The sequence below is a fragment of the Carassius auratus genome, chromosome 25 (assembly GCF_003368295.1).
Source record: "Carassius auratus strain Wakin chromosome 25, ASM336829v1, whole genome shotgun sequence".
In the NCBI taxonomy this organism is placed as follows: Eukaryota; Metazoa; Chordata; class Actinopteri; order Cypriniformes; family Cyprinidae; genus Carassius; species Carassius auratus.
The window spans coordinates 17,098,335-17,120,555 of NC_039267.1; the positions used below are offsets into that span (position 1 = coordinate 17,098,335).

At 35.7% G+C, this 22,221-nt stretch overlaps 1 protein-coding gene across 3 annotated transcripts in view; it reads left to right on the forward strand.

The window, feature by feature from the left end:
* The window catches only part of LOC113043558 (protein BANP), a 48,445-nt gene that overhangs the window by 8,475 nt on the left and 17,749 nt on the right, over positions 1 to 22,221 (forward strand). For 2 of the 3 annotated variants that reach the window (XM_026203009.1, XM_026203010.1), the window contains exons 7-11: positions 7,993 to 8,232; positions 9,584 to 9,745; positions 14,867 to 14,994; positions 18,886 to 18,957; positions 20,767 to 20,817. In XM_026203009.1, coding sequence (XP_026058794.1) covers positions 7,993 to 8,232; positions 9,584 to 9,745; positions 14,867 to 14,994; positions 18,886 to 18,957; positions 20,767 to 20,817 — 653 coding nt within the window. The remainder of the gene's footprint in view (positions 1 to 7,992; positions 8,233 to 9,583; positions 9,746 to 14,866; positions 14,995 to 18,885; positions 18,958 to 20,766; positions 20,818 to 22,221) is intronic. The other variant, XM_026203011.1, reaches the window with a different exon arrangement.

Consider the following 22,221-nt stretch of genomic DNA (forward strand, 5'->3'; position numbering starts at 1 on the left):
AAATCTTATTGTTTCGCTACATACAAATATTCTACATTTTTATATATATATATATATATATATATATATATATATATATTCTGGTTTAAAAGTGTACAAATATTACATAAAGCCCTGCCCCCCTATTTTATATTTATGAAATTGATGCATTTAGCAGACGCTTTTATCCAAGGCTATCAAATTTTTTTACCTATCATTTGTTCCCAGGGAATCGAACCCACAACCTTGCTTTGATAACGCAATGCTCTACCAATTGAGCTACAGGAACACAAAAATATATGAATGGAGAACTTTTTCTCAAAATTATTACGTATAAGTTTCCATGCATTTTTATTTTAAATACATTTTTGCTAGAAATGTGTGTTTTATAAAATATTATATTATGAAAAAAAATCTTGCTATATTGAATTATTCAGAATTTTACATATTTTAATTACATATAAATGTATTAATTATCCATCAATTTATCAGTTTTAAAATCATGATTATTTTTGTATTATTATATTATATCCTATTATATTGGCAATATTTCTTACATTAAAATGTTCTCAATGTGAATTTAATTTCATTTTGCTAGAAATGTGCAATTCCTAGAATATTATATAATATAAATTAAAAAAAAAAAAAAAATATATATATATATATATATATATATATATATATATATATATATATATATATATATATATATATATATATATATATATATATATACAGCTGCCTGTTACTGAAAGACTAACATGAAAAAAAAAATGAATTTGTTTTGCTAGAAATGATGTGCTATAAAATGCATTATTATTATATCGCAAAATACTCAAATGTAAATGGTCCACATATTTCTCAGCTTACCTTTTGACCTGACACATTTTACTCCCCAACATCATTTTAACACGCCCGCTTTGACGAGACACAGAAACCCACGTCCATGATGAACCATAATAAACCCCATCAAGCCATAGCCCCAGCGATGCCTGGCATGTACCACACAGACAAATATTTAACAGAAATGCCTATCTAAATCATTTCTGAGACAAATTATGCCAAAGTCACAATATTTTTCTTGAGAGCCCTGTGATGAGAACACATTCCTGGATATGTAATATTTCCAGTCTTTGTTATGTGAAGAAGAAATGTGGTGGTCTAACTGTTGAACTTCAATCATCATTTTCAGTCATGCCAGCATTTTTGGCTAAATCAAGAAAGCGTCTCTGGTCTAAACTAGTAATGCTCTTGTGAAGTGTTTGTTCGGTGTCCAGCAGGGGACACTCTTGCCTTTGCTCTGAGATGAGAGTTTAGGTCTGTAACATCAGCAGACATTGAGGGACTTGCTCTCACCCCTCCACAGATATTTGGGGTTACTAGTCTCATATTGAAGACAATAGCTGATGCTTTATGACAATATGTTTAAAAGGTAAAAATAATTGGCATTTATCTTCTCATTGCAAAAAGCAAATGTAAATTATTAAGAAATAATCCTGAAAATATTTGAATATTTAAATTATGTTTTTATCCATTATTTGTGATGTTATTTTAGTATATGTTCTATTAAAGTGGGTTGTGAACCTACACTGATCTCACAGTTTGGATACAATTATAATGCCATAGTTTCGGTTCAATTCTATGTCACGATGCATCACAATTTTACTTCAAAATATAAAATGATCTTAAGTTATCCAAAGGGCCCTGGGCTTTTATTAACCCCCAGATGTCGCTGTTTTCGAGGCACTCTAAGCTTTTCCTGAAACAATCAGAGGAAAGCCTCAATGCTTCATGAGGCTTGGTTTGCCCATAGCTACCCCTGAATACTTCAGTGTGTGTGACATTATTTACACACAGCGTGTGTCTTCTCCAGGTCGTGCTTGGGTTGTTCAAGCTGAACGTGCCTAATGTATTCTACCGCGACAAAGCACATATGCGACAAATGACATCAGAAAAGCGTCAGTAAGTTATAATCTTTTATAGTCTGTTACTGAACCAATACCGGATCGTCCTCGTCTGCATCACGATGCATCGACACCCCTATATTACAGGTCCTTCTCAAAAAATTAGCATATTGTGTTAAAAGTTCATTATTTTCCATAATGTAATGATAAAAATTAAACTTTCACATATTTTAGATTCATTGCACACCAACTGAAATATTTCAGGTCTTTTATTGTTTTAATACTGATGATTTTGGCATACAGCTCATGAAAACCCAAAATTCCTATCTCAAAAAATTAGCATATCATGAAAAGGTTCTCTAAACGAGCTATTAACCTAATCATCTGAATCTACTAATTAACTCTAAACACCTGCAAACGATTCCTGAGGCTTTTAAAAACTCCCAGCCTGGTTCATTACTCAAAACCTGACTGCTGTACAGAAGGCTATCATTGACACCCTCAAGCGAGAGGGTAAGACACAGAAATAAATTTCTGAAAAAATAGGCTGTTGCCAGAGTGCTGTATCAAGGCAACTCAGTGGGAAGTCTGTGGGAAGGAAAAAGTGTGGCAAAAAACGCTGCACAACGAGAAGAGGTGACCGGACCCTGAGGAAGATTGTGGAGAAGGACCGATTCCAGACCTTGGGGAACCTGCTGAAGCAGTGGACTGAGTCTGGAGTAGAAACATCCAGAGCCAGCGTGCACAGGCGTGTGCAGGAAATGGGCTACAGAGAAGCAGCACTGGACTGTTGCTCAGTGGTCCAAAGTACTTTTTTCGGATGAAAGCAAATTTTGCATGTCATTCGGAAATCAAGGTGCCAGAGTCTGGAGGAAGACTGGGGAGAAGGAAATGCCAAAATGCCTGAAGTCCAGTGTCAAGTACACACAGTCAGTGATGGTCTGGGGTGCCATGTCAGCTGCTGGTTTTGGTCCACTTTGTTTTATCAAGGGCAGGGTCAATGCAGCTAGCTATCAGGTAGGGCTGGGACAACGCATCTGCGTCATCGATGACATTGACGCAAAAAATACGTTGACGCAAAATATCCACGTCGATTCGTCAGAACCAAAACAAAAATGCCGGCGTCGGAGAGTAGAAGCAACTCGACTCGCTCCTCAGACTTTCAGACGTGCAAGATGACACGCACTCGTTCCTCTAAAGCACAGATACTCAACAGGCAGCCCAATTGCATTAATTTTATGACCTGTGTCATGCAAAAGATGAACGCTCAAAAGTTGCGCGCATATTAGACAGTGTGATTTATATCTATGTATATTGCGGACGGTCTATAATCCGTTGGTTGATTAATAAAAAAATAACATTCATCATCGTCATTGTGATGTGTGTGCAATTTTTAGTGAGACTATATATAGCTACTTGATATCTCCGAAATGTACCATTAACTTGCTACGCGCAACAATAGCAAAACAAGCGGTAAAACTGTCAGGCAACTTTTGTGTGCGGCACGCTATGCATAGCTTGTGCATTCAGAGCTGCGCACTTTCACAGCTGATTCGGGTGACGTTAGAGCTGATCCGCGCATCTCTACTGCAGTGTGTAAATGGGCGGATGATATGTCTCTTAACAGCATGAAAAACAAAACTTATTTTCAAATTGTCAATGGGTCAATTGTCGAGAAAGGTTTGTGCTTTCAGTTTGAGGTCTCTGTGAAAGTTTGAAAGTCTTTTAGTGCCGCTTTCAGAGCGCTCACGTCCGTATAATGGAGAACTTTCACATAACATTGTTTTTTCCTCATAAATGCAAACACGAAAAATAAGACAAAAGACTTTTCCAAAGAATTATCCAGATTCATTCAGATATGTAAATCAACATGTATAAATTGCTGTTAGTCAATTAATGGGGAGATAATGGATAATCGAATCGGACTGGGGAAAAAGAATCGTTAGATTAATCGATGCATCGAAAAAATAATCGCTTGATTAATCGTTTAAAAAATAATCGTTTATCTCAGCCCTACTATCAGGAGATTTTGGAGCACTTCATGCTTCCATCTGCTGAAAAGCTTTATGGAGATGAAGATTTAGTTTTTCAGCACGACCTGGCACCTGCTCACAGTGCCAAAACCACTGGTAAATGGTTTACTGACCATGGTATTACTGTGCTCAATTGGCCTGCCAACTCTCCTGACCTGAACCCCATAGAGAATCTGTGGGATATTGTGAAGAGAAAGTTGAGAGACGCAAGACCCCACACTCTGGATGAGCTTAAGGCCGCTATCGAAGCATCCTGGGCCTCCATAACACCTCAGCAGTGCCACAGGCTCATTGCCTCCATGCCACGCCGCATTGAAGCAGTCATTTCTGCAAAAGCATTCCCGACCAAGTATTGAGTGCATAACTGAACATAATTATTTGAAGGTTGACTTTTTTGTATTAAAAACACTTTTCTTTTATTGGTCGGATGGAATATGCTAATTTTTGAGATAGGAATTTTGGGTTTTCATGAGCTGTATACCAAAATCATCAGTATTAAAACAATAAAAGACCTGAAATATGCAATGAATCTAAAATATATGAAAGTTAAATTTTTATCATTACATTATGGAAAATAATGAACTTTTATCACAATATGCAATTTTTTTGAGAAGGACCTGTATAGTATTCATTATATTATTTTTAACTGGCTTTTTATGTTTTGTATCTAATGTTTTTTTTGTTTTTTTTATTTAAGTTTTAGAGATTTAGTCATTTTAGTACTTCAACATAAAAATATTAGATGAAAAACTCAAAAATGTTACATTGAAATTTTGTATTTATATCTATTTATTTTGTAATAAAATATAAATGTAAAAATAATGTTTTTTGTAAATTAATAAAAATGGTTCCAACTAGGGATGTCAACGATTAATCGATGATCGATTAATTGTCGATAAGAGATGCAATCGATTAAGGCTATCGATGGTCGGTTAACCGATGCAATGTTGGGCTGCGTGCGGCTCATGCGGACTCAACACGTGCGAGCGGCTGTGAGTGACGGTGACGATATATAAAAGCATCATCATTCATTCACAATGTACAAATTAAGCTTTTAATGTGATTTAAACTTTAAAGTACATTAAAATAGAAACAACATAAAAGTTCTTCAACATTAAATGCAATAGAAATGTAGTTACTAACCATTTCATCAGATAACTGTTTTATATCGTGCGCTTTGCAGGGCTGCGGGACACAGTGACAGGACAGGTAGTCTATTCATTCCTACAACTTGTTAATTCATTCCTACGAATTATTAATCTGGCAATTGTCCATGTTTCATTAATTTTGTTCCCTAAATAACCCATGATTTAAGTGAAATAAGGGAACAAATTAATAAATCGAATGAATTCTTAATTCATTAAATCTTTCATGTTTACCACAGTAAGAGATGCGAAAACAGTTATTAAAAGCGAAAGATAATAAAATAAACCTGGGAAATTAGAGGGTTAGACTATGAAGATTTAGGAAAAGAAACAATGCCTAAATATACTGAATTTGTGGAAATTCGTGACCAACCGGCAAACCAGAACAAAGACTAAATGAAGACTATGGGGTCCAAAAGCATGGTCGCGATCTAACATTTTCCAGTTAACCTGTTATTCCTCTAATAAACAAAGCTTTTATACCACACTTGTCATAATCAGATCTTATCATTTATAAATAAATAATTGCTGGATTCAAAACAGCGATTAATAGGCGCTGTGACCGACACATTCCTGGAGCATTCAGTTTAAATAGACCGTAGTATACCGGTCCACTCAGCTGTTATGCCAAGGACGTTTTTGCTCATATGAAGAGGATCATCTTTTCCGTCTATATGCGAATGCGTGTTAAGTACAAGCCTAGTTTACATTATAAATAATAGTTTAACATTCAAATACATTGCGAATATGGAAACATTTCGATTTGTGCCGAATGAGACATGAGCAATAACCTCCAAATAAATCTAGCCAAAGCCGCGCTCGCTCATCCTCGTCTGCACGCATGCACTGTCACGATCTAATGCGCTGTATGCCGGATTTTTAAAAATCTGACATTTTTTAGGACAGAATCCAGCAGGATCAAATTAATGTGAGCAACTGTGTTTTGGTGCAGCAGCGCCGATGTAGTTCACTTAATGTGCAGCGCAGTCACACGCGCTCCACATTTCGGATAATTTTATACAGTAATGTCATCTGAAAACATTGCAATTGTGCTTTAAAATACAACAACGAGCACCACAAAACCATTTAAAGATGCGCGTTCAGCGTTCTCCTTCCGGGATTGGAAACTGTTAACAAAGTAAAATGACCTCAAAAGTATGGCGCGCTCTCTTCATTTTATCAAATGATCATAATCGCATCTATTCATTTTATAATCCTGCTACTAGCATTTTATTCAGACTAAAACCTCTTTAATTCAAGTGAGAAAGCGTTTTGTGTGTGTGTGTGTGGCTTTTGCACATCCTGTCATACCGCTGACTGCGTGCCTGCAATAGACGCATTTTGCAGTATTATGGTTAACGATTAATTGATCGTTAATTTAAACGACGATCGATCATGGAAATAATCGAAATTTGACATCCCTAGTTCCAACCCAAATATTTCTCTTATAATAGAAAGGGAAAAATAAAAAATAAATTCAGAATATTTGAATATAGCAAAAATATTGTCAGTATTGTGTAATGTACTGCAATAGAATATAATTTATTCTGGAAAATATATATATTTTTTTGCAATAGTCTCTCTCTTGAGATATATATGTTAGGGATGGTAATTTCACGCGTTAATTAGATTTATTAATTATGGAGAAAAATAATGCATTATTAACGCATTTAACGCACTTGCCCCGCCTCAGACCTATGTGGATCATCTGCTATTTCATACAGTCAACTGATGACTAATATGAGGCAGAGCCCGATTTAAATTGTCTCATATTTACATCACATAGTTAAGAAATATCACACGAGAAATAGGTTCTAGGAGTGCAAATGTGATACTCATCTTGTGCAACAGTTGACTGGGTTTCTTTAGAGCGGTGTCTGGGTTAGCTTGGTTAGTTCAAAGACTTTCCTCCGCAAATATTCACTCAGCTGTTAATATTTTAAATATAATTTAATATTGTGTTATTTTAGACACAATGTTGACTGTTTTGCTCAGTTTTGCCAACCAAAATATAAAGACAATTCAGAACTGTTCATCTCCGAGCAGCCCACACACGAATTTGGTGAACCATTTGGCGCATTGAACCATTGGCCATAGTCTCGTTGGCTTTGAAGTGGTGCTGCACAAACCAATCGGTGTACGACATCAAAGTACCACGAGAGAGATTCAAAAGCACAAGGAGTCGTCTGCTCTCTAAGTTCTTGCGGTTCTTTGATTTCACACACCGATCAATCTGATGGTGCTGATCCACTTCAAGTCGAACAAGCCTAATGATTCAATGAACCATTTATAAAGAACCCTTTACTTCACTCTTGAATGAATCAGCCATTTGAACGAATCATACGAATGACTCGATGACTCAATCATTAAGACATTTACCACCACCTACTGGCAGTTTTAGTTTGTTATTTAAAGTATCATTTCATTAAAGAAATAATTAAATATTTTCATAGTACTAATAAAAAAAAATTAAGAAAATTGAGTTATAGTTCACCCAACCAAAAATGACAATTCTGTCATCATTTACTCACATGGTCCAAAAGAGTATGCCTGTTTGATGCTTTGCACAACAATGACTTTTAAATTATTTTTCCAGAGTAATTTCTCCAAATTTGATGTGTGATTAATTCGATTTATCACTACATCATGTAATTAATTAGATAAAAAAATGTAATCGCTTACCAGCCCTAAAATAAATAAATAAATAAATATATATATATATATATATATATATATATATATATATATATATATATATATAACACTTAAGTTGTAGTGTTATTTATATAAAATATCCTCCCATTCTGTCAGAGAGCTTCATAGTTATATAATTCTTATAAATAACAGTAGTAAGTCACTTGTCAACTTAGGAAAACTACATTTGAAAAAATATTTCCGCAATTGCAGTGTATTTTTCTCTTTCTTCTATAGAGGACTATCCGACAGGAACATGGCTGGGTGATGAGAACAACCCTGAGATGCGCGTGCGCTGTCCGGTGTCTCCAGCAGACATGCTGCACGTCAGCACTAACTGTCGCACGGCAGAGAAGATGGCCCTGACACTCCTGGACTACCTGTTCCACCGCGAGGTGCAGGCCGTCTCCAACCTCTCCGGGCAGGGGAAGCACGGCAAGAAACAGCTGGACCCACTCATGATCTACGGCATCCGATGTAAGTCTGAACAATACCTCCATAGCAATACCAGCAGAATTAGGATTCACAGTATGTGAATCTCAGTTCTGATTCCTCAAAATGATTCTGATTCCTGGATGATTCAGTTAATGATTCTTTGTTTTTATATGAGCAGCCAGTTAGTAACTACATTAATTTAAGTGCCTTACTGTGTGTAAGTTGTTTTATATATGTGCTTGATTCCGTTTACTGAAGATTTGAACTTTATGATTTTGATTCACTACTAGTTTTTAAGAGTAATTTGTTTGTGAATCAAACTATACTGATTGCTGTTGTCAGTGCTGTAAGGTTTTGATTCCTGGCTAATATGATTTGTGTAGGAATCAGACTACACTGTTTGTGAGTCAATTTGAGAATCCGATTAAACTGATTGCATGCTATGGATTTGATTCAATAAAGAGAAGTTTCTAAAAGCCAATTGTTTGGGAATCTGATTACACATGGTTTTGATTCCCTAAAAGAATCAGCTTATGAGGATTATTTTTGCAGGAACTGAACCACACTTGTCAATGCTAAAAAATGTAAATTCAATAATAGAACTGACTCAAAAGAGTCATTCATTCAGGAATCAGACTGAATTGATTGTGCTGTGTGGTTTCTGTTCAATAAAAAGAGCTGTCTATAGGAGTCATTAATTTAAGACTTGGATTACATTGATTGTGCGTTAAGTTTTTGTTTCACTACTGGCTTGACTACTTGACATTTGTTCCAGAATCAGACTCCACTGGTTTTGCGGTATGTTTTAAATACGATGAAAAGTATCAAACATAAATCAGTTCTGTTTTTTTAAATTTTTTATTATTACCAATTCTGTAGCCTATTTCGTCCTGTGGCAAATCTTTGATTGTTCAGTTTAGTTGAGTTATATGAGTCTAATTAATCTCAATTCTGTCCTGTCTAATTCAAATCATTCAAGTAGCTCAGCTGCGGTTCAGCTTCATCCAGCATCAGACTTATTTTCCCCACATGAGCTAATTAGAAGCGCTTCTAACCGCTCCTCTCATTCACAACAACTCGCGTCATGCCAATATGTAGGTCAGTTTGTGCAACCAGCCAGAAGTAACAGCGAGGAATGAGCTAGTGAGGGTAATTACGAATACAAGGAATGTTACATGCAGTTTTGCACGGACAGAATCCACTTGACAGTGGCTAACGTGATTGAACTCGACTCCATGATGTGTACCAGAGCCGTGTTTATTTCTGCTACAAAGTGCAACAAGTTTATTTGCTTGCAGCATAAATGTATTACTAAATATTACATCAGTGTATCCTCCCTTGTTTCCTGACTGATTTTATTATGCTTGCAATGTCTCTGTTCATGTGTAACCAGGTCACCTGTTCCACAAGTTCGCGATTACCGAATCCGACTGGTATCGCATCAAGCAGAGCATCGACTCCAAGTGTCGCACAGCTTGGCGGCGGAAGCAGCGAGGACAGAGTTTGGCGGTTAAGAGTTTCTCACGACGAACCCCCGCCTCGCAAAGCAGCTCAGGTACGAACCCTTGCATCCTTTCCCGCCAGTTGTGTGTCTTGCGAAAACCTGTTTCTCTTAGATTTTGAAGCTAAGTGTCTTGGCCGCAGCTGGTTTGTGTTCAGTTGAACATAAACATATGCTGCGAGAGAGAACATGCAGTTGTCGTTTCATATGTTAGTTCGCTAACGAATTAGCAATGTATATAACCTCACATCCATTCGCGCGAAAGTCATGTGTGTGTGCACACACGTGTTTATGTTTGTGTGCGAGCGAGAGACTCTGTGACTGATGTTTCCTCATCTAGCAGCTGGTTCTAATCTCAGGACAACGCCTCACGTCCTGTCCCTTCCTCTCAGAGATCCTCAGGCCTTCACCTTTGACCTGTTTCTGACTAACCCAAATATCCTGCATTGGTCTGTCACAATGGTCCATACACACTTACGATTTCTTCACCTCCTTCAGTCCAGCTGGAATAGGCCGCCCTGCGTGGTAGATTAAACTATTAGCTTATGAACAAGCCACCTGGTGCTCGGCCTTCTTTCAAAGCAGTGCGAGAGGAACATGTGGTCTGTTGCTAATGCAAGGAACAAAGTGTTTCAATCCGAGGACTAAAATATCTTATTTTTGATGCGTAGGCATGGAGACAATAAGCCGTACATCCTGTCATAGCTTGCAAAATTCTGTGTTTATTTTACAAAATAGTTTAAAGCTGACATAATTTTTAAATACGTTACTTTGTTCCATCAGTCTCAGTTTTAATTTTAGGTACAACTCCAGGAGTTGTATTGCTTTAAATGTGTTAATTAAAATGTAAACAGCTGTGATTTAAATTAATTAGACGCAACCACGTTATGTCTGAAAATTAAAAAAAAGTTGGCAATCACCAAATAACCCGCATTTATGGCAACTAGGAGAGTGATAGTTTTGATCTAGTGATGATCAGTGATTCATATTTTGTGTAATTTATGGTGTTTGAAGATGTTTTCTCAAATGTCATGTTTGGTTAGATTAAAACGAACTCTGGTGCGATTGCTGTGTTAGTGCGTTTCGTTTGAGTAAGTGAATGCTGCCATCTGAACTTGGTATGCACCAAACAAGTGAACAGAGACTGCTGAAAAGATGAGTCTTGATCTGCTTGCAAACACATTCTGGTGCGGTTCGAATTAAATATGAATGCAACATGGACCAAATACTTCTAAACAAACCAAAAACAGGAAGTTAGGACATGATCCATGTTCCACAAGTGCCACCTTCTGGCAGAGAGTGAATTTGCATATTCACTTATAGTCACATTTTATGCAGAACAGTGAAGTAAATGTTAACTGGCATACCAACAAGAAAAATGTTTAAATTGGAAAATTATCATCAGGAAGATAAAAAAAATAACACTTTAATTGATTTGGAGTAGTAAGGCCTAAAGTAATGCTGTAGCCCAGGGTCCTCTGGTTAACTTAAGGTCCCTTTGTACAGATCTTTTGTTATTTTGTATATCAAATGAGCAGCTTTTTTTTCTCACACAACAGTTTTTGTTTGCGCATATTGGCACACAATATTTATAAATGTGCAACAGGTACTAGGCCATGGACCTGATCAAATTCTGTGTTCAGTTCATAAATGGTGTTGTCGCCGATAGCCTTGTGGTCAGCGTGCCAACATACAGCACAGGGGCGTCATGAGTTTGAATCCCGATTTGATGACTTTTCCCAATCTTCCCTATTTCTTCCCTATTTGTCCCCTATTTCTCTCCGATTTTGCTCCCTCTCAGATCAGATCTGTCCTATAATATCCATAGTTAAAATGGCAAAAAAAAGTCTTTAATTTAATAAATGGTGTTGTTTTGGTCAAACAACCATTTTTGTTGCATGTATTAAATCAAGAACTTAAAATTCTGTATTCTGTATTTTATGTTTCATGTTTTTAATCAAACAACCTTTGTTCGAAACACATTACCTTGCCAAGTTTGCAAACAAGGTTGCTGACAATTAGATAATGATTCTGAATGTAAACTGGTTAAACATGAAATCAAAAAACTTTATATTTAACTTTATATTTAACAGTGCCTAGCAACATCTTGGTCAAATGTTCTTTTGCCTGTGTTACCATACCATGTCTTTAAACTAACCACTAAACTGTGGATCCTTTTATGGACATTTAATTGAGCAGAGACTGTTGTTTGCTTTCACACTTTAGCATGACATGCTAACCACATGTGCTAGAAAAAGTATTGAAAACCTTCTCTCTTCAACTTCTCTATTGAAATGGTCTGTTAAAAAAAAGGCTACTTATTAAATATGTTTGCTTTTTTGGTGAAATGGCCATATTTGTTTGCATATGTTACTGTGTTTTCAGCATGTGCTCTAACCACAAGTCCATGGATCTGACTAAGCAGCAATCTTTTGCTCAAATGACCATTTTTGTTGCAAACATTACCATATTTTAAAACATGGTTGCTAACAGCTACAACATGAATTTGAGAAACGTCTCTGTATTTAAATTAGAAAATGTGATTTGGCATTTCTAAGCATATATGCTAACCTTTAAATCTTGGATCTGACAAAAGTTAAACTCTGACATATCTGTCAAACGACTAGCTTAATACACTTTACCATGTTTTTGATTTTCACTGTAGAATTAGCAAAGCTCTTTTATTCAATTTCACAAAATTCTAAATGTTTTAAGTTGAAGCATTTTCATCAAACAACCATCTTCAGTAGGGATGGGTACCGAAACCCAGTATTAAACTGGCCCCGGGGCTAAACTATGAAAGACCGTAGTATCAGTAAGATCTGACTGTATCGGTTCTGCTTTCGGTACTGGAGGGAAAAAAAAATTATGTACTTTGTATTAATGCTTAATAATGTTGTCGTGCACATTTAATCTCACCAAAAATTTGTAATGTGCGATCATATTAAGACATTTGTCCGTGAGATCTGCGTGAACTCTCATGCGCGCCGCGTAGTCTGAATGTCAGTCACACACTCCAGTCGAGCGCACGCACATGCAATTAACTGTACGTAAACTCCTGCTTAATAATAAATAGTGGCGATGGCGAAAAGATTTGCTTAATGTTATAGTGCACATTTTATCTTACCAAACATTTCTAATTTGCGATATTATTAAGACGTTTGTCTGTGAGATCTGCAAGAACTCGCATGTGCGCCGCGGAGGCGGTCTGTCAGTCACACACACACACACAACGAGAACGAGCGCGGTACACGCATAACAGTACGAAAACTCCCGCTTAATACAAAGAGTGACGATGGTGGAGAGAGCAAAACGTTCCAAAGTGTGGTTATACTTCACTAGAGTTAATGCTGACAACCCTCGTTGTCATAAGTGCAAAACAATTTTTGCATGTAAGGGCAGAAACACAAGTAATCTGTCAAAGCATCTTTCAAAAGTGCATTATGTGTATCGACTGCCTAGCTAGCTCGTCTCTGGTTGTTGCCCCATCTACGTCAGGTATGTATGTTAAAATCATGTTTGAATCAACGTTGTTCACGCCATTTAAAATAAATGTAAAATCTCCCTGGTTTGCTAACCTTACGTAGAAATTCTGTTGATTTCTTTTGGGAAAAAAGAGAATGAAATCAACATATTTTCTACTTGTTTTTAAAATTCCAAATAAGGAAAAATCAGTATGTAAATGTAAATGTATTTGGCTAACTTAAATGCACAGCACCTCAAGTTAGTTTAAAAAATAGCCAATTGCCACACTTTGCAACCTTTATATATATAAATATATATATATATATATAATAATAATATTTTTTTTTTTTAAGCTGCAGCTACTATGAACTAACCAACTCTTCCTAACACCTCTGGTCCAAGACAAGCCCATTAATAATTTTACATAAAAAAAATAAATAAAGAAATGTAAATATTGTTCTCAACTTGTTCTTGTTAAAAAAACACAAACACAACGTACCGATAAGAATACCGTTAAAGTATCGGACCGTTAAGCAGTATCGGTAAGAGTAGTAATACCGTTAAAACCTTAACGATACCCATCCCTGATATACTTTATCATTCTGTGTTTTAGATTATGATTGTAGAATTATCGTAAAAAAAAAAAAAAATGTGCTAACTTTACCATACCTTTGTTTGTTAGCATGTGCGTTAACTGCCAGGTCAAAAATCCAACACAATTTTGTATGTTTAGTAAGCTGCAGCATTTTCATCAAACAGCTATCCTCAGACACATTTTCATGCTCTGATAGAATCATAATATACAGTTGTTTTAGTTTTATACGGGTATTGTTAAACCAATAGCAGCCAAGAAGTGAAAACTAGCAAACCGAAGGACAAATTGGTCTGGAGATCTTTCAGATGCATAAAACTGAATCCAGTTTACTTTTCACCCACAACCTTGGGAAGACCCAATGTAGTCTCAGGTCACATTACTCTAACAGTGCGGCAATGTCACATTCGGTGCCTTTCCCTCTAAGAAACGTTAGCCTGCTAATATGCCCTTCGCTATTATTTAAAATCACTCCAACTTTGTATATGAACACCCGCACAGTTTTTTCCATAGACAACTTGACGACTTTTAATCAGAAATGTGGTGAGTGTGTGTTTTAAGCATCTGGGCTGTTGTAGCATGTCATAATTCTCGTTGTTTAGACTGAGGGAATGGGTTTATGTACAGTTTTAGGGCACGAGAGCGTTTGGGCTGCTAGGTCGAGAGCCCTTGTTGAGTATTTTGAGATCGTTTACACTGTATAAACACGCTCTAATCTGGCAGATGCACTGGATCCCGTCCAGCAGCAGTCGGAAGGGATTTTCCTCAAGTTCAGGGTGTGTGTATGTTCTCTCCGTCTGTGAGAACCTTGTTTATCGAATGTTCTCTTCTGCATTTGTTCGCGCATCTTCACATTCGTACAAATATCGCAGGGTATGTGACTTGTGGCCGTGTGAGTGAATGGGCATTTGTCTGATTGCAGTTGTCTCGCTCTTTATCTCTGTCCTACTGAAGTGTGTGTGGTGTGTGTGTGTGGGGGGTGTTTGGCAGTTACAATGCAGCATCTTCTGTTATTGAAAGAAGTTGTTTGACACGGTTTGACCCAGTCTCTCTAGTTTCTGGTTTGACCCACATAGTTGGACTGTGTTATGAACTTGTTTATGTGTGTCCTCTAACAGATGGAGTGTCGGCCGCAGAGACGTCGGCTATCGAGACCTCTACCCAGCAGGCCTTGCACTACGCTCTGGCTGGAGCCGCACAGCAAGTCCAGATCCACCGTATAGGAGAAGACGGACAGGTGCAAGTTGTGAGTATCATCATATCATCATCCAAAGGCCAACCCACACAAATGTATATAAATATACTAGTGCTTAGGGCTGCACAATTAATCAAATTTCTAATCGCAATTACAATTATGGATGCCACAATTACATAATCGTTCAAAGCGGCAAATAAATCGTTCAAAGTCCACTAATGTTATTCTTCATACTTGAGATGCCTTTTTTTATTTCTTCGTGTTATTTTAAGGATTTTTGCCATTAAGTGTTAGTATTGGTATAACATTATAATACCATTCATATTTTTACTTAATGATTTAGAGAAGAAACCAATCCGATGAGTATTTGACATTTGAGGTTTAATACTATAGAAAAGCACTAAAAGTTTCTCAGCTAGTGTTTTCAGCTTGTTTATTTTCATATAAAAATACGGCATGCAGTTGCATCAAACTATAATATAAACATCATTCAATGTAAAATTACAATTTCAAGGGAGTTATTGACAATTATGATTTTTGTCATAATCGTGCAGCCCTACTAGAGATGTCAAATGATTAATTGCGATTAATCGCATCCAAAATAGCTTTTGTTTACATAATATATGTGTGTGTACTGTGTATAGTTATTATGTGTATATATAAAAACACACACATACAGTATATATTTTGAAAATATTTACATGTATGTACATTTATAATGTATATTTTATATAAATATATTTAATGTATAAACTAAATATTTTTTATGCATGTGTGTGTTTTTATATATACATAATAAATATACACAGTGCACATACATAAATTATGTAAACAGAAACTTTTATTTTGGATGCCATTAATCGTGATTAATAATTTAACATCACCAAAATATACATTAAACTGCATCACCATGAATCATGACTCAACTCTATCCATACATCCATCCATCCATCTATCATTCTGTTGTTTTTTGTTCATTTATTTGTTATAGATAGATAGAGAGATAGGCACTATATATTAAGGATTATTTGGAAAGAAAATCACAAGGAGTATGGTACTAAATCACAATGGAATTATTATTTGCAAGTTTTTAAATTAACCCTAAGCTAAATAAAGTTCATCAAAAATGTATTATTAACAGGGCTCCAAACTGCCCCAAAAACTGCATTTGTGATAAAAAATAAAAAATTGCGAGTTTTTTCTAACATGCAGTGGAAAAGTGCCATTACTTAGTTCACTCAAGACTGAAAATTTGATGTTTATCTGCTGACCCCCAGGGCATATCCAAGATGTAGGTGACTTTACTTCTTCAGCATAACATAACTGAAAACGTTGCAGTCTATCAGTCTTATAGTGCAAGTGGATGGGAATCGCGGCTAAAATAAACAAAAAAATAATCAGGCAGTAGCGTGAGGAGGCTGCTGCTGCTTCTTCTTCTTCTTCTTCTTCTTGCTTTATGGGGGATCGCAGACTTAAAATTGCATTACCGCCACCTATCTATCAAAAGGACCATTGACACTATCTACAATCTCAATTTGGAGTATCAATGGTCCATTTGAGAGATAAGTGGCGGTAATGCACTTTTAAGTCTGCGATCCCCCATAAAGCAAGAAGAAGAAGCCTCCTCACGCATGTTTTAGCCGTGATTCCCATCCACTTACATTATAAGACTGAAAGACTGCAACAGTTTCAGTTAAAAATCTCAGTTTGTGTTCTGCTGAAGAAGTAAAGTCACCTACATCTTGTATGCCCTGGGGGTAAGCAAGTAAACATCAAACTTTCATTTTTGTGCACTATCCCTTTAATTCAGGCATTTGCAAGACCACACATCTTGTAACAACACATACATACCCATTCATCTCACATCTGTCTCAGCTGCACAGGCAAACACATAAACACACTCAAACATCTCCTGATCTCTCTGTACGATGGTCTGGGTCTCCCTGAACTCTGGTACTCAGAGGACAAGTCAATCCCCTGCAATCGTTGAAAGGAGCTTTAACAGCAGAGTTGCCGCTGTGCCCAATCTTGAGGACCTAAACATGATCTCTGACTCTCACAGCTGCGTTGAGGTCATCTCCACCCCAACACACCATCCAAAACATGATCTGCATACATTGTGACAGCACAATCAAAACCCTGAATACACAATGTACAACCAGGAGAGTTAAATCTGCGGAGGAGTTCTTGGCATCACTGGACTCAGAAACAAATCCGTCATCTGTTGTTTGTGTAACATCTCCCTGAACCGAACCCTTATAGTTGTACTCTCGGAGGCAACAACGCAGTGGTCAGCTTTTGTCAAGACCTTCAGCTCCTTGAATGTTCAGTTTATGTCACTTGCACCTAATAGATCATTTTAGCCTGTCAGATACGGCAAACAATGACACACTCTTTTTAGGTTTTGAATGATCGTTTGTGTATAAACTTTCCTAAATTAGTATTTTTTTTCATGAGAATTTTGGGAAGGCATTGGCGGAAAAAACTGATTAACAAAACCAGTAATATCAAATGTTTAGGAACACATCACATTATTTGTGGAAAAATATGTTGTTTTTATATCGCAGTATTGAACTATCAAGCAGCACGAGACTAAAAAGTCATCCAAGCTTAAGCATGATACATTTGGTGTGTTATAATTTAAATACAGTAAATACTTTACTGAAAGACACCAGTCATTTTGTTATGATTATCATTAGAAAACATAATTGCATTGTCATTATTAGCAAATTTGTAGGGCCCTATGATTTCTGCAATGTGGAGAACACAGACAGAATTGCGGAATCCAGTCCTAAAAACTGAATTTACTGTATAATGCGGAATGTCATGGAATTTGCCAAATTCTGGATGAATAAATCAAAAGTAGGTCAGTAAATTTCAATCAAATCGCAATATGGACTAGTGGCTGTGAATATTAGCTAATCAAAAAAAGACTATTAAAATCCTGCATGTTCTGCGTGTGTCTGTGCTAATGAATAGCGCAGATGTGCGGTTTTGTTTACTACACATACATGAACAAATGAACATAATCTCTAGAACTGATCTGAGAGTCATTTCATGAGTTTCTGTTGAGAAAAACTTGAGAAAAAATCTTCATATCATATACACACAAACCTAAAGATCTTCACAGCAACCCAGAAAAATAAGTTTGGTTTAACTTCAAGAAACTGTGACAGAAATAGTACTCAATGTAATGATAGTACTACTTCTAATAATAAAATTATTTTTAAAACTTTATTTTTAAAGGAATATATACTAGAAATTTTTTGTCCCAGAATATTATACCAGAAAAACTTAAATACACAAAACAGTATTAGAAAATAATAAATAAAATCAATTAGAGATGCTTTTGTGTGTGTGTGTGTATATATATATATATATATATATATATATATATATATATATATATATATATATATATATATATATATATATATATATAAATTGTTTTTTTATTCATTGTTATATATAATTAATATTTTTCTGGACGTTATGATACATTGTCATTCAAAGGTTTGGTTAAGTAATTATGTATATATATATATATGTATGTAGTACTATATGTTTTAATATATATAATATTTATATCAATTTTATTCAGCAAATATACATTCAATAGATTGAAAGTGACAGCAAAGACATTTATAATGTTTCAAAAAAATGTCCTATTTAAAAATTAAGATTTTTTTTATTAAAAAATTATGTAATATAATAGAAAAAAAATATTTTAAATTGTAATGATATTTTACAATATTACTATTTTTTATGTATTTTTGAGAAAATGTGTCTGGTGAACATAACATTAAAAATCTTCCAAAATATTTCAATCTTTTGACTGCTAATGTATGTTTTGTCTATATTTTAGTCCATTTATAACTTTTTGTGTTTGTCAAATAGCTTAATTGGAAATGACATTCGTCTGGGTGTCTCTTTCGTTCACAGATACCACAGGGACACCTCCACATTGCTCAGGTGCCACAGGGCGAACAGGTGCAGATCACACAGGACAGCGAGGTGAGCTTCGTTTCCTTTAGCTTTCTTGTTTTTCTTCATTCTCTCATTGTTCTTCTTCTTCTGAGGCTCTTCATCCCTCAGTTGTGTTTCCCATATGAAGACCTCACCCCTATCCATAATTAATCCTGACCTGCCAGTTTTACTCTGATCTTTGGCAGAGAGATTTCTCTCAAGCACTCGTTTCTAAGACTCTTGAGTACTCCGTGTCCTAGATTTGAAAAGGATTATGTAAAGGTATCTGCAAATATGTAAACATGATTTTGATCAGATCCATTCTTCATCCTGAGAGGGAGGAGAAGAGAATAATGTTCAAAAGCTCTTCCTGTGCTAGTCTTTAAAAAAAGAATTGATGATTGCCATAGACTTTCAGTGCTCATTTTTTGGGGTAAATTCTCAGGAATATTGTTTGTTTTTAAGTCCAGAGCTTAGCAACAGTGTGCCACTTCATCCAACCTCCACTCCACAAAGACTGTCTTTGTAACATATTTGGCCCGCCTCATCAAAACCATTTATTTGAGAGAGTTTGTAAAGGAAATGAGCCATCATAAGATCATTTCCCTTTATCCAGATATTTGTCAGGTGTGTGTGTGTGTGTGTGTGTGTTATATTCAGATGGAGAACATGATTGAAAGTTTGTTGTGGTGCAGCAGTTTCATCCCAGATGATAAACTGTGTGTTGTGTAACTGACACTTTCATCTTACATCAGCAAGATACAAAACAGGGTCTGAAATTCTCTTTTAAATTGGAGAGAACATGTTTCTTTCTCAATAAATGGTCAATGAAAAACTTCAGATGCTGATCATCTTACCTCAGTTGGTCAAACTATATATTTATGAACTGTTTCACTTTTTATTCATGTTCTACGAGGATCACAATATTTCAGCCCTGTTACTCAACTTTTTGGATCCTTGTTCTCTAGAAGTAAAGATTAAATTTTTTTAAATAAGATGTAATGATTGAAAACACATGAAAAAAAAAAATAATAATAATAATACAAAGTTAAAGAAACTATGCTGCAATGAGTAACAGGATTTCAAGTAACAGAGTTGCAAATTTAGAAAGCATTTTTCCTCACTCAGTAGAGACTTTGGTAGTTTTGGGTTAATTGTTGGTTTATCATTATTGATAAACTTTGGATTAAATGTTGGTTTGTTTCTCTTCATACAGTGTCTAGGGTAACAGGGTTGAATATATTTGTACTTTGCGGTTGCAAAACTAAAAAAATAAAAAGGACTTAAATTTTTGTGGTAAAATCCCGTGGTAACAAGGTTGCGCTCATGTTGAACAGAGCTGAATATTACAATTTTGGTACTTAAAATTAGTTTATAATTACAAATTGTTTACTTATGAATTGAATATAAATTCCACAGATTTTCTCAAAAATATGACCGGGTATATGATTATGAATTATTGAGTTGGTGGGAGAGGCCAAAATGATGATTTTAAGAATGAGGTTACAAACATTTAATGCTAATAAATTATAGGTTAGATCATCTGTTTTCAATCTAAGGCGCTGTTCACACAGAACACATTTTTGCATTCCAGTGCTTTGATTTCTATTGTTTTTCTTTTTAAATGTACATTTTTAATATTGTGCTTGACACGTTGTTATAAAAACATGAAGTTCAAACTGAGACTTTCCCCCCCTATTCCACCACTCATGTCTTGCATTTTTAAACACAAACATCAATTTCTGCATGAAAGTCCTCCAATGCTTTTGCCAAAAATGTGAGAGATTAATCTGTACCTCATCCATGGAAACTGGCAGCTGCTGAAATTTGAATGTGTACGTCTTTCCTGTCTTGCAGGGCAACCTACAGATCCACCAAGTACATGTTGGGCAAGACGGCCAGGTAAATGTAGGTAACCTTTTACATGTTTTGGTCTGTGTTTGTGTGGCACTGTCTTTGTTTGTCCTCTCTCGTTTTTTTATTTGTTTTGAGAAAGTGATGTTTGGGACAGCGTGCACTTCCTGTTTCTCAGCTCACATCAAAGACGGACTCCAGATCAAACCGGGCTGAGAAGCAATAGAAGCCTGTGTGGAAATTCAGCTCATTTAACATGCACAAACACACATTCTCAATGTCCAAATTTGGGATCGTTACAGTAAACTAGATAAAAGTTTGAAATATTGCTCTGGCAACTGGCTGAAATAAAATAAATTGAAGGATTTTCTTACCTTAAAAAAAAAAAAAATAAATAAATTATTTCAGTAAACTTTCTTATTTCAAGAACATTTTTTATGGTATTAGTTAAATAAAATAAACTGAACTTAGCATTCAGCATTGTAGTGAAATAGGGCTGTCAAATAAAAATTCGAATTTCAATTATTTGTCGAATTTTAAATAAAAATCCACATTCAAATTTTATGTGTGCGTCAGGCAGCCATATCAGTTAATGAATAATGTTTTGTTTCTAATTAAGAAACTTAATTATATTTCGTTTCTAAACATTATTTTAAACATTATGCACGTTTTTTTCGAAGCTATCAGTGTTATTTTATTGCTTTCGATAAACGTGCCTCAAGAGAGAAGCCAAAAGCTTTTTCCCCCCTGACTGAATTGACGCTTTTTAAATGTGAATATAATTTGAATATTGATAATAGATAAGTACAAAATTCGAATGTAGTTTTTCAGTCATTTTGCCAGCCCTGTAGTGAAACATACACTTCTAATACGGCTCACTTTTTCCCTCAGAAACTGAAAATCTAGGTTGCATTTTGCCATTAAGTTGGCATTATTGCTGTTTTATCAGCACTGTTTTTTTCTAGCCTGTTTCCCAGTTCCAGCTTTTTAACACACTCATGCACCCATAACGTCCTCCATTATGGTGATCGTTTTCATCTGTACAGTAGCAATGAGTAAATGTTTGCATTTAAAAAAAATAAAATATTCCTGGCAAATCTCCCCGATGATTGTTGATATGAGGGTGAATTTAGTCTCATAGTGCCAAAGTTTGCACGTACACAAAATACATGTTTCCTGAAATCTCTAACTGGCTAACATGCATTAGACGACATCTATCTGTGCTTTCACGTGAATCGAACTAGGAAGAGGAAAGAGAGCGAAAAAAAATGTCATTAGCCCTAAAACAGCGCTCAGATGATTTGCCTGGACCTCTTCCACATCTCACTCTGCATCAGGTCTTTTTATCCCTTCCAAGGATTTCTTCACTCTGGTCCCTCCTCCTCTTCCTCCATCTCCTTTCTTTTCATCTCCACGTGGTATGGTTCATCTGTCTTCTACTCATCTCCATCCTGTTAA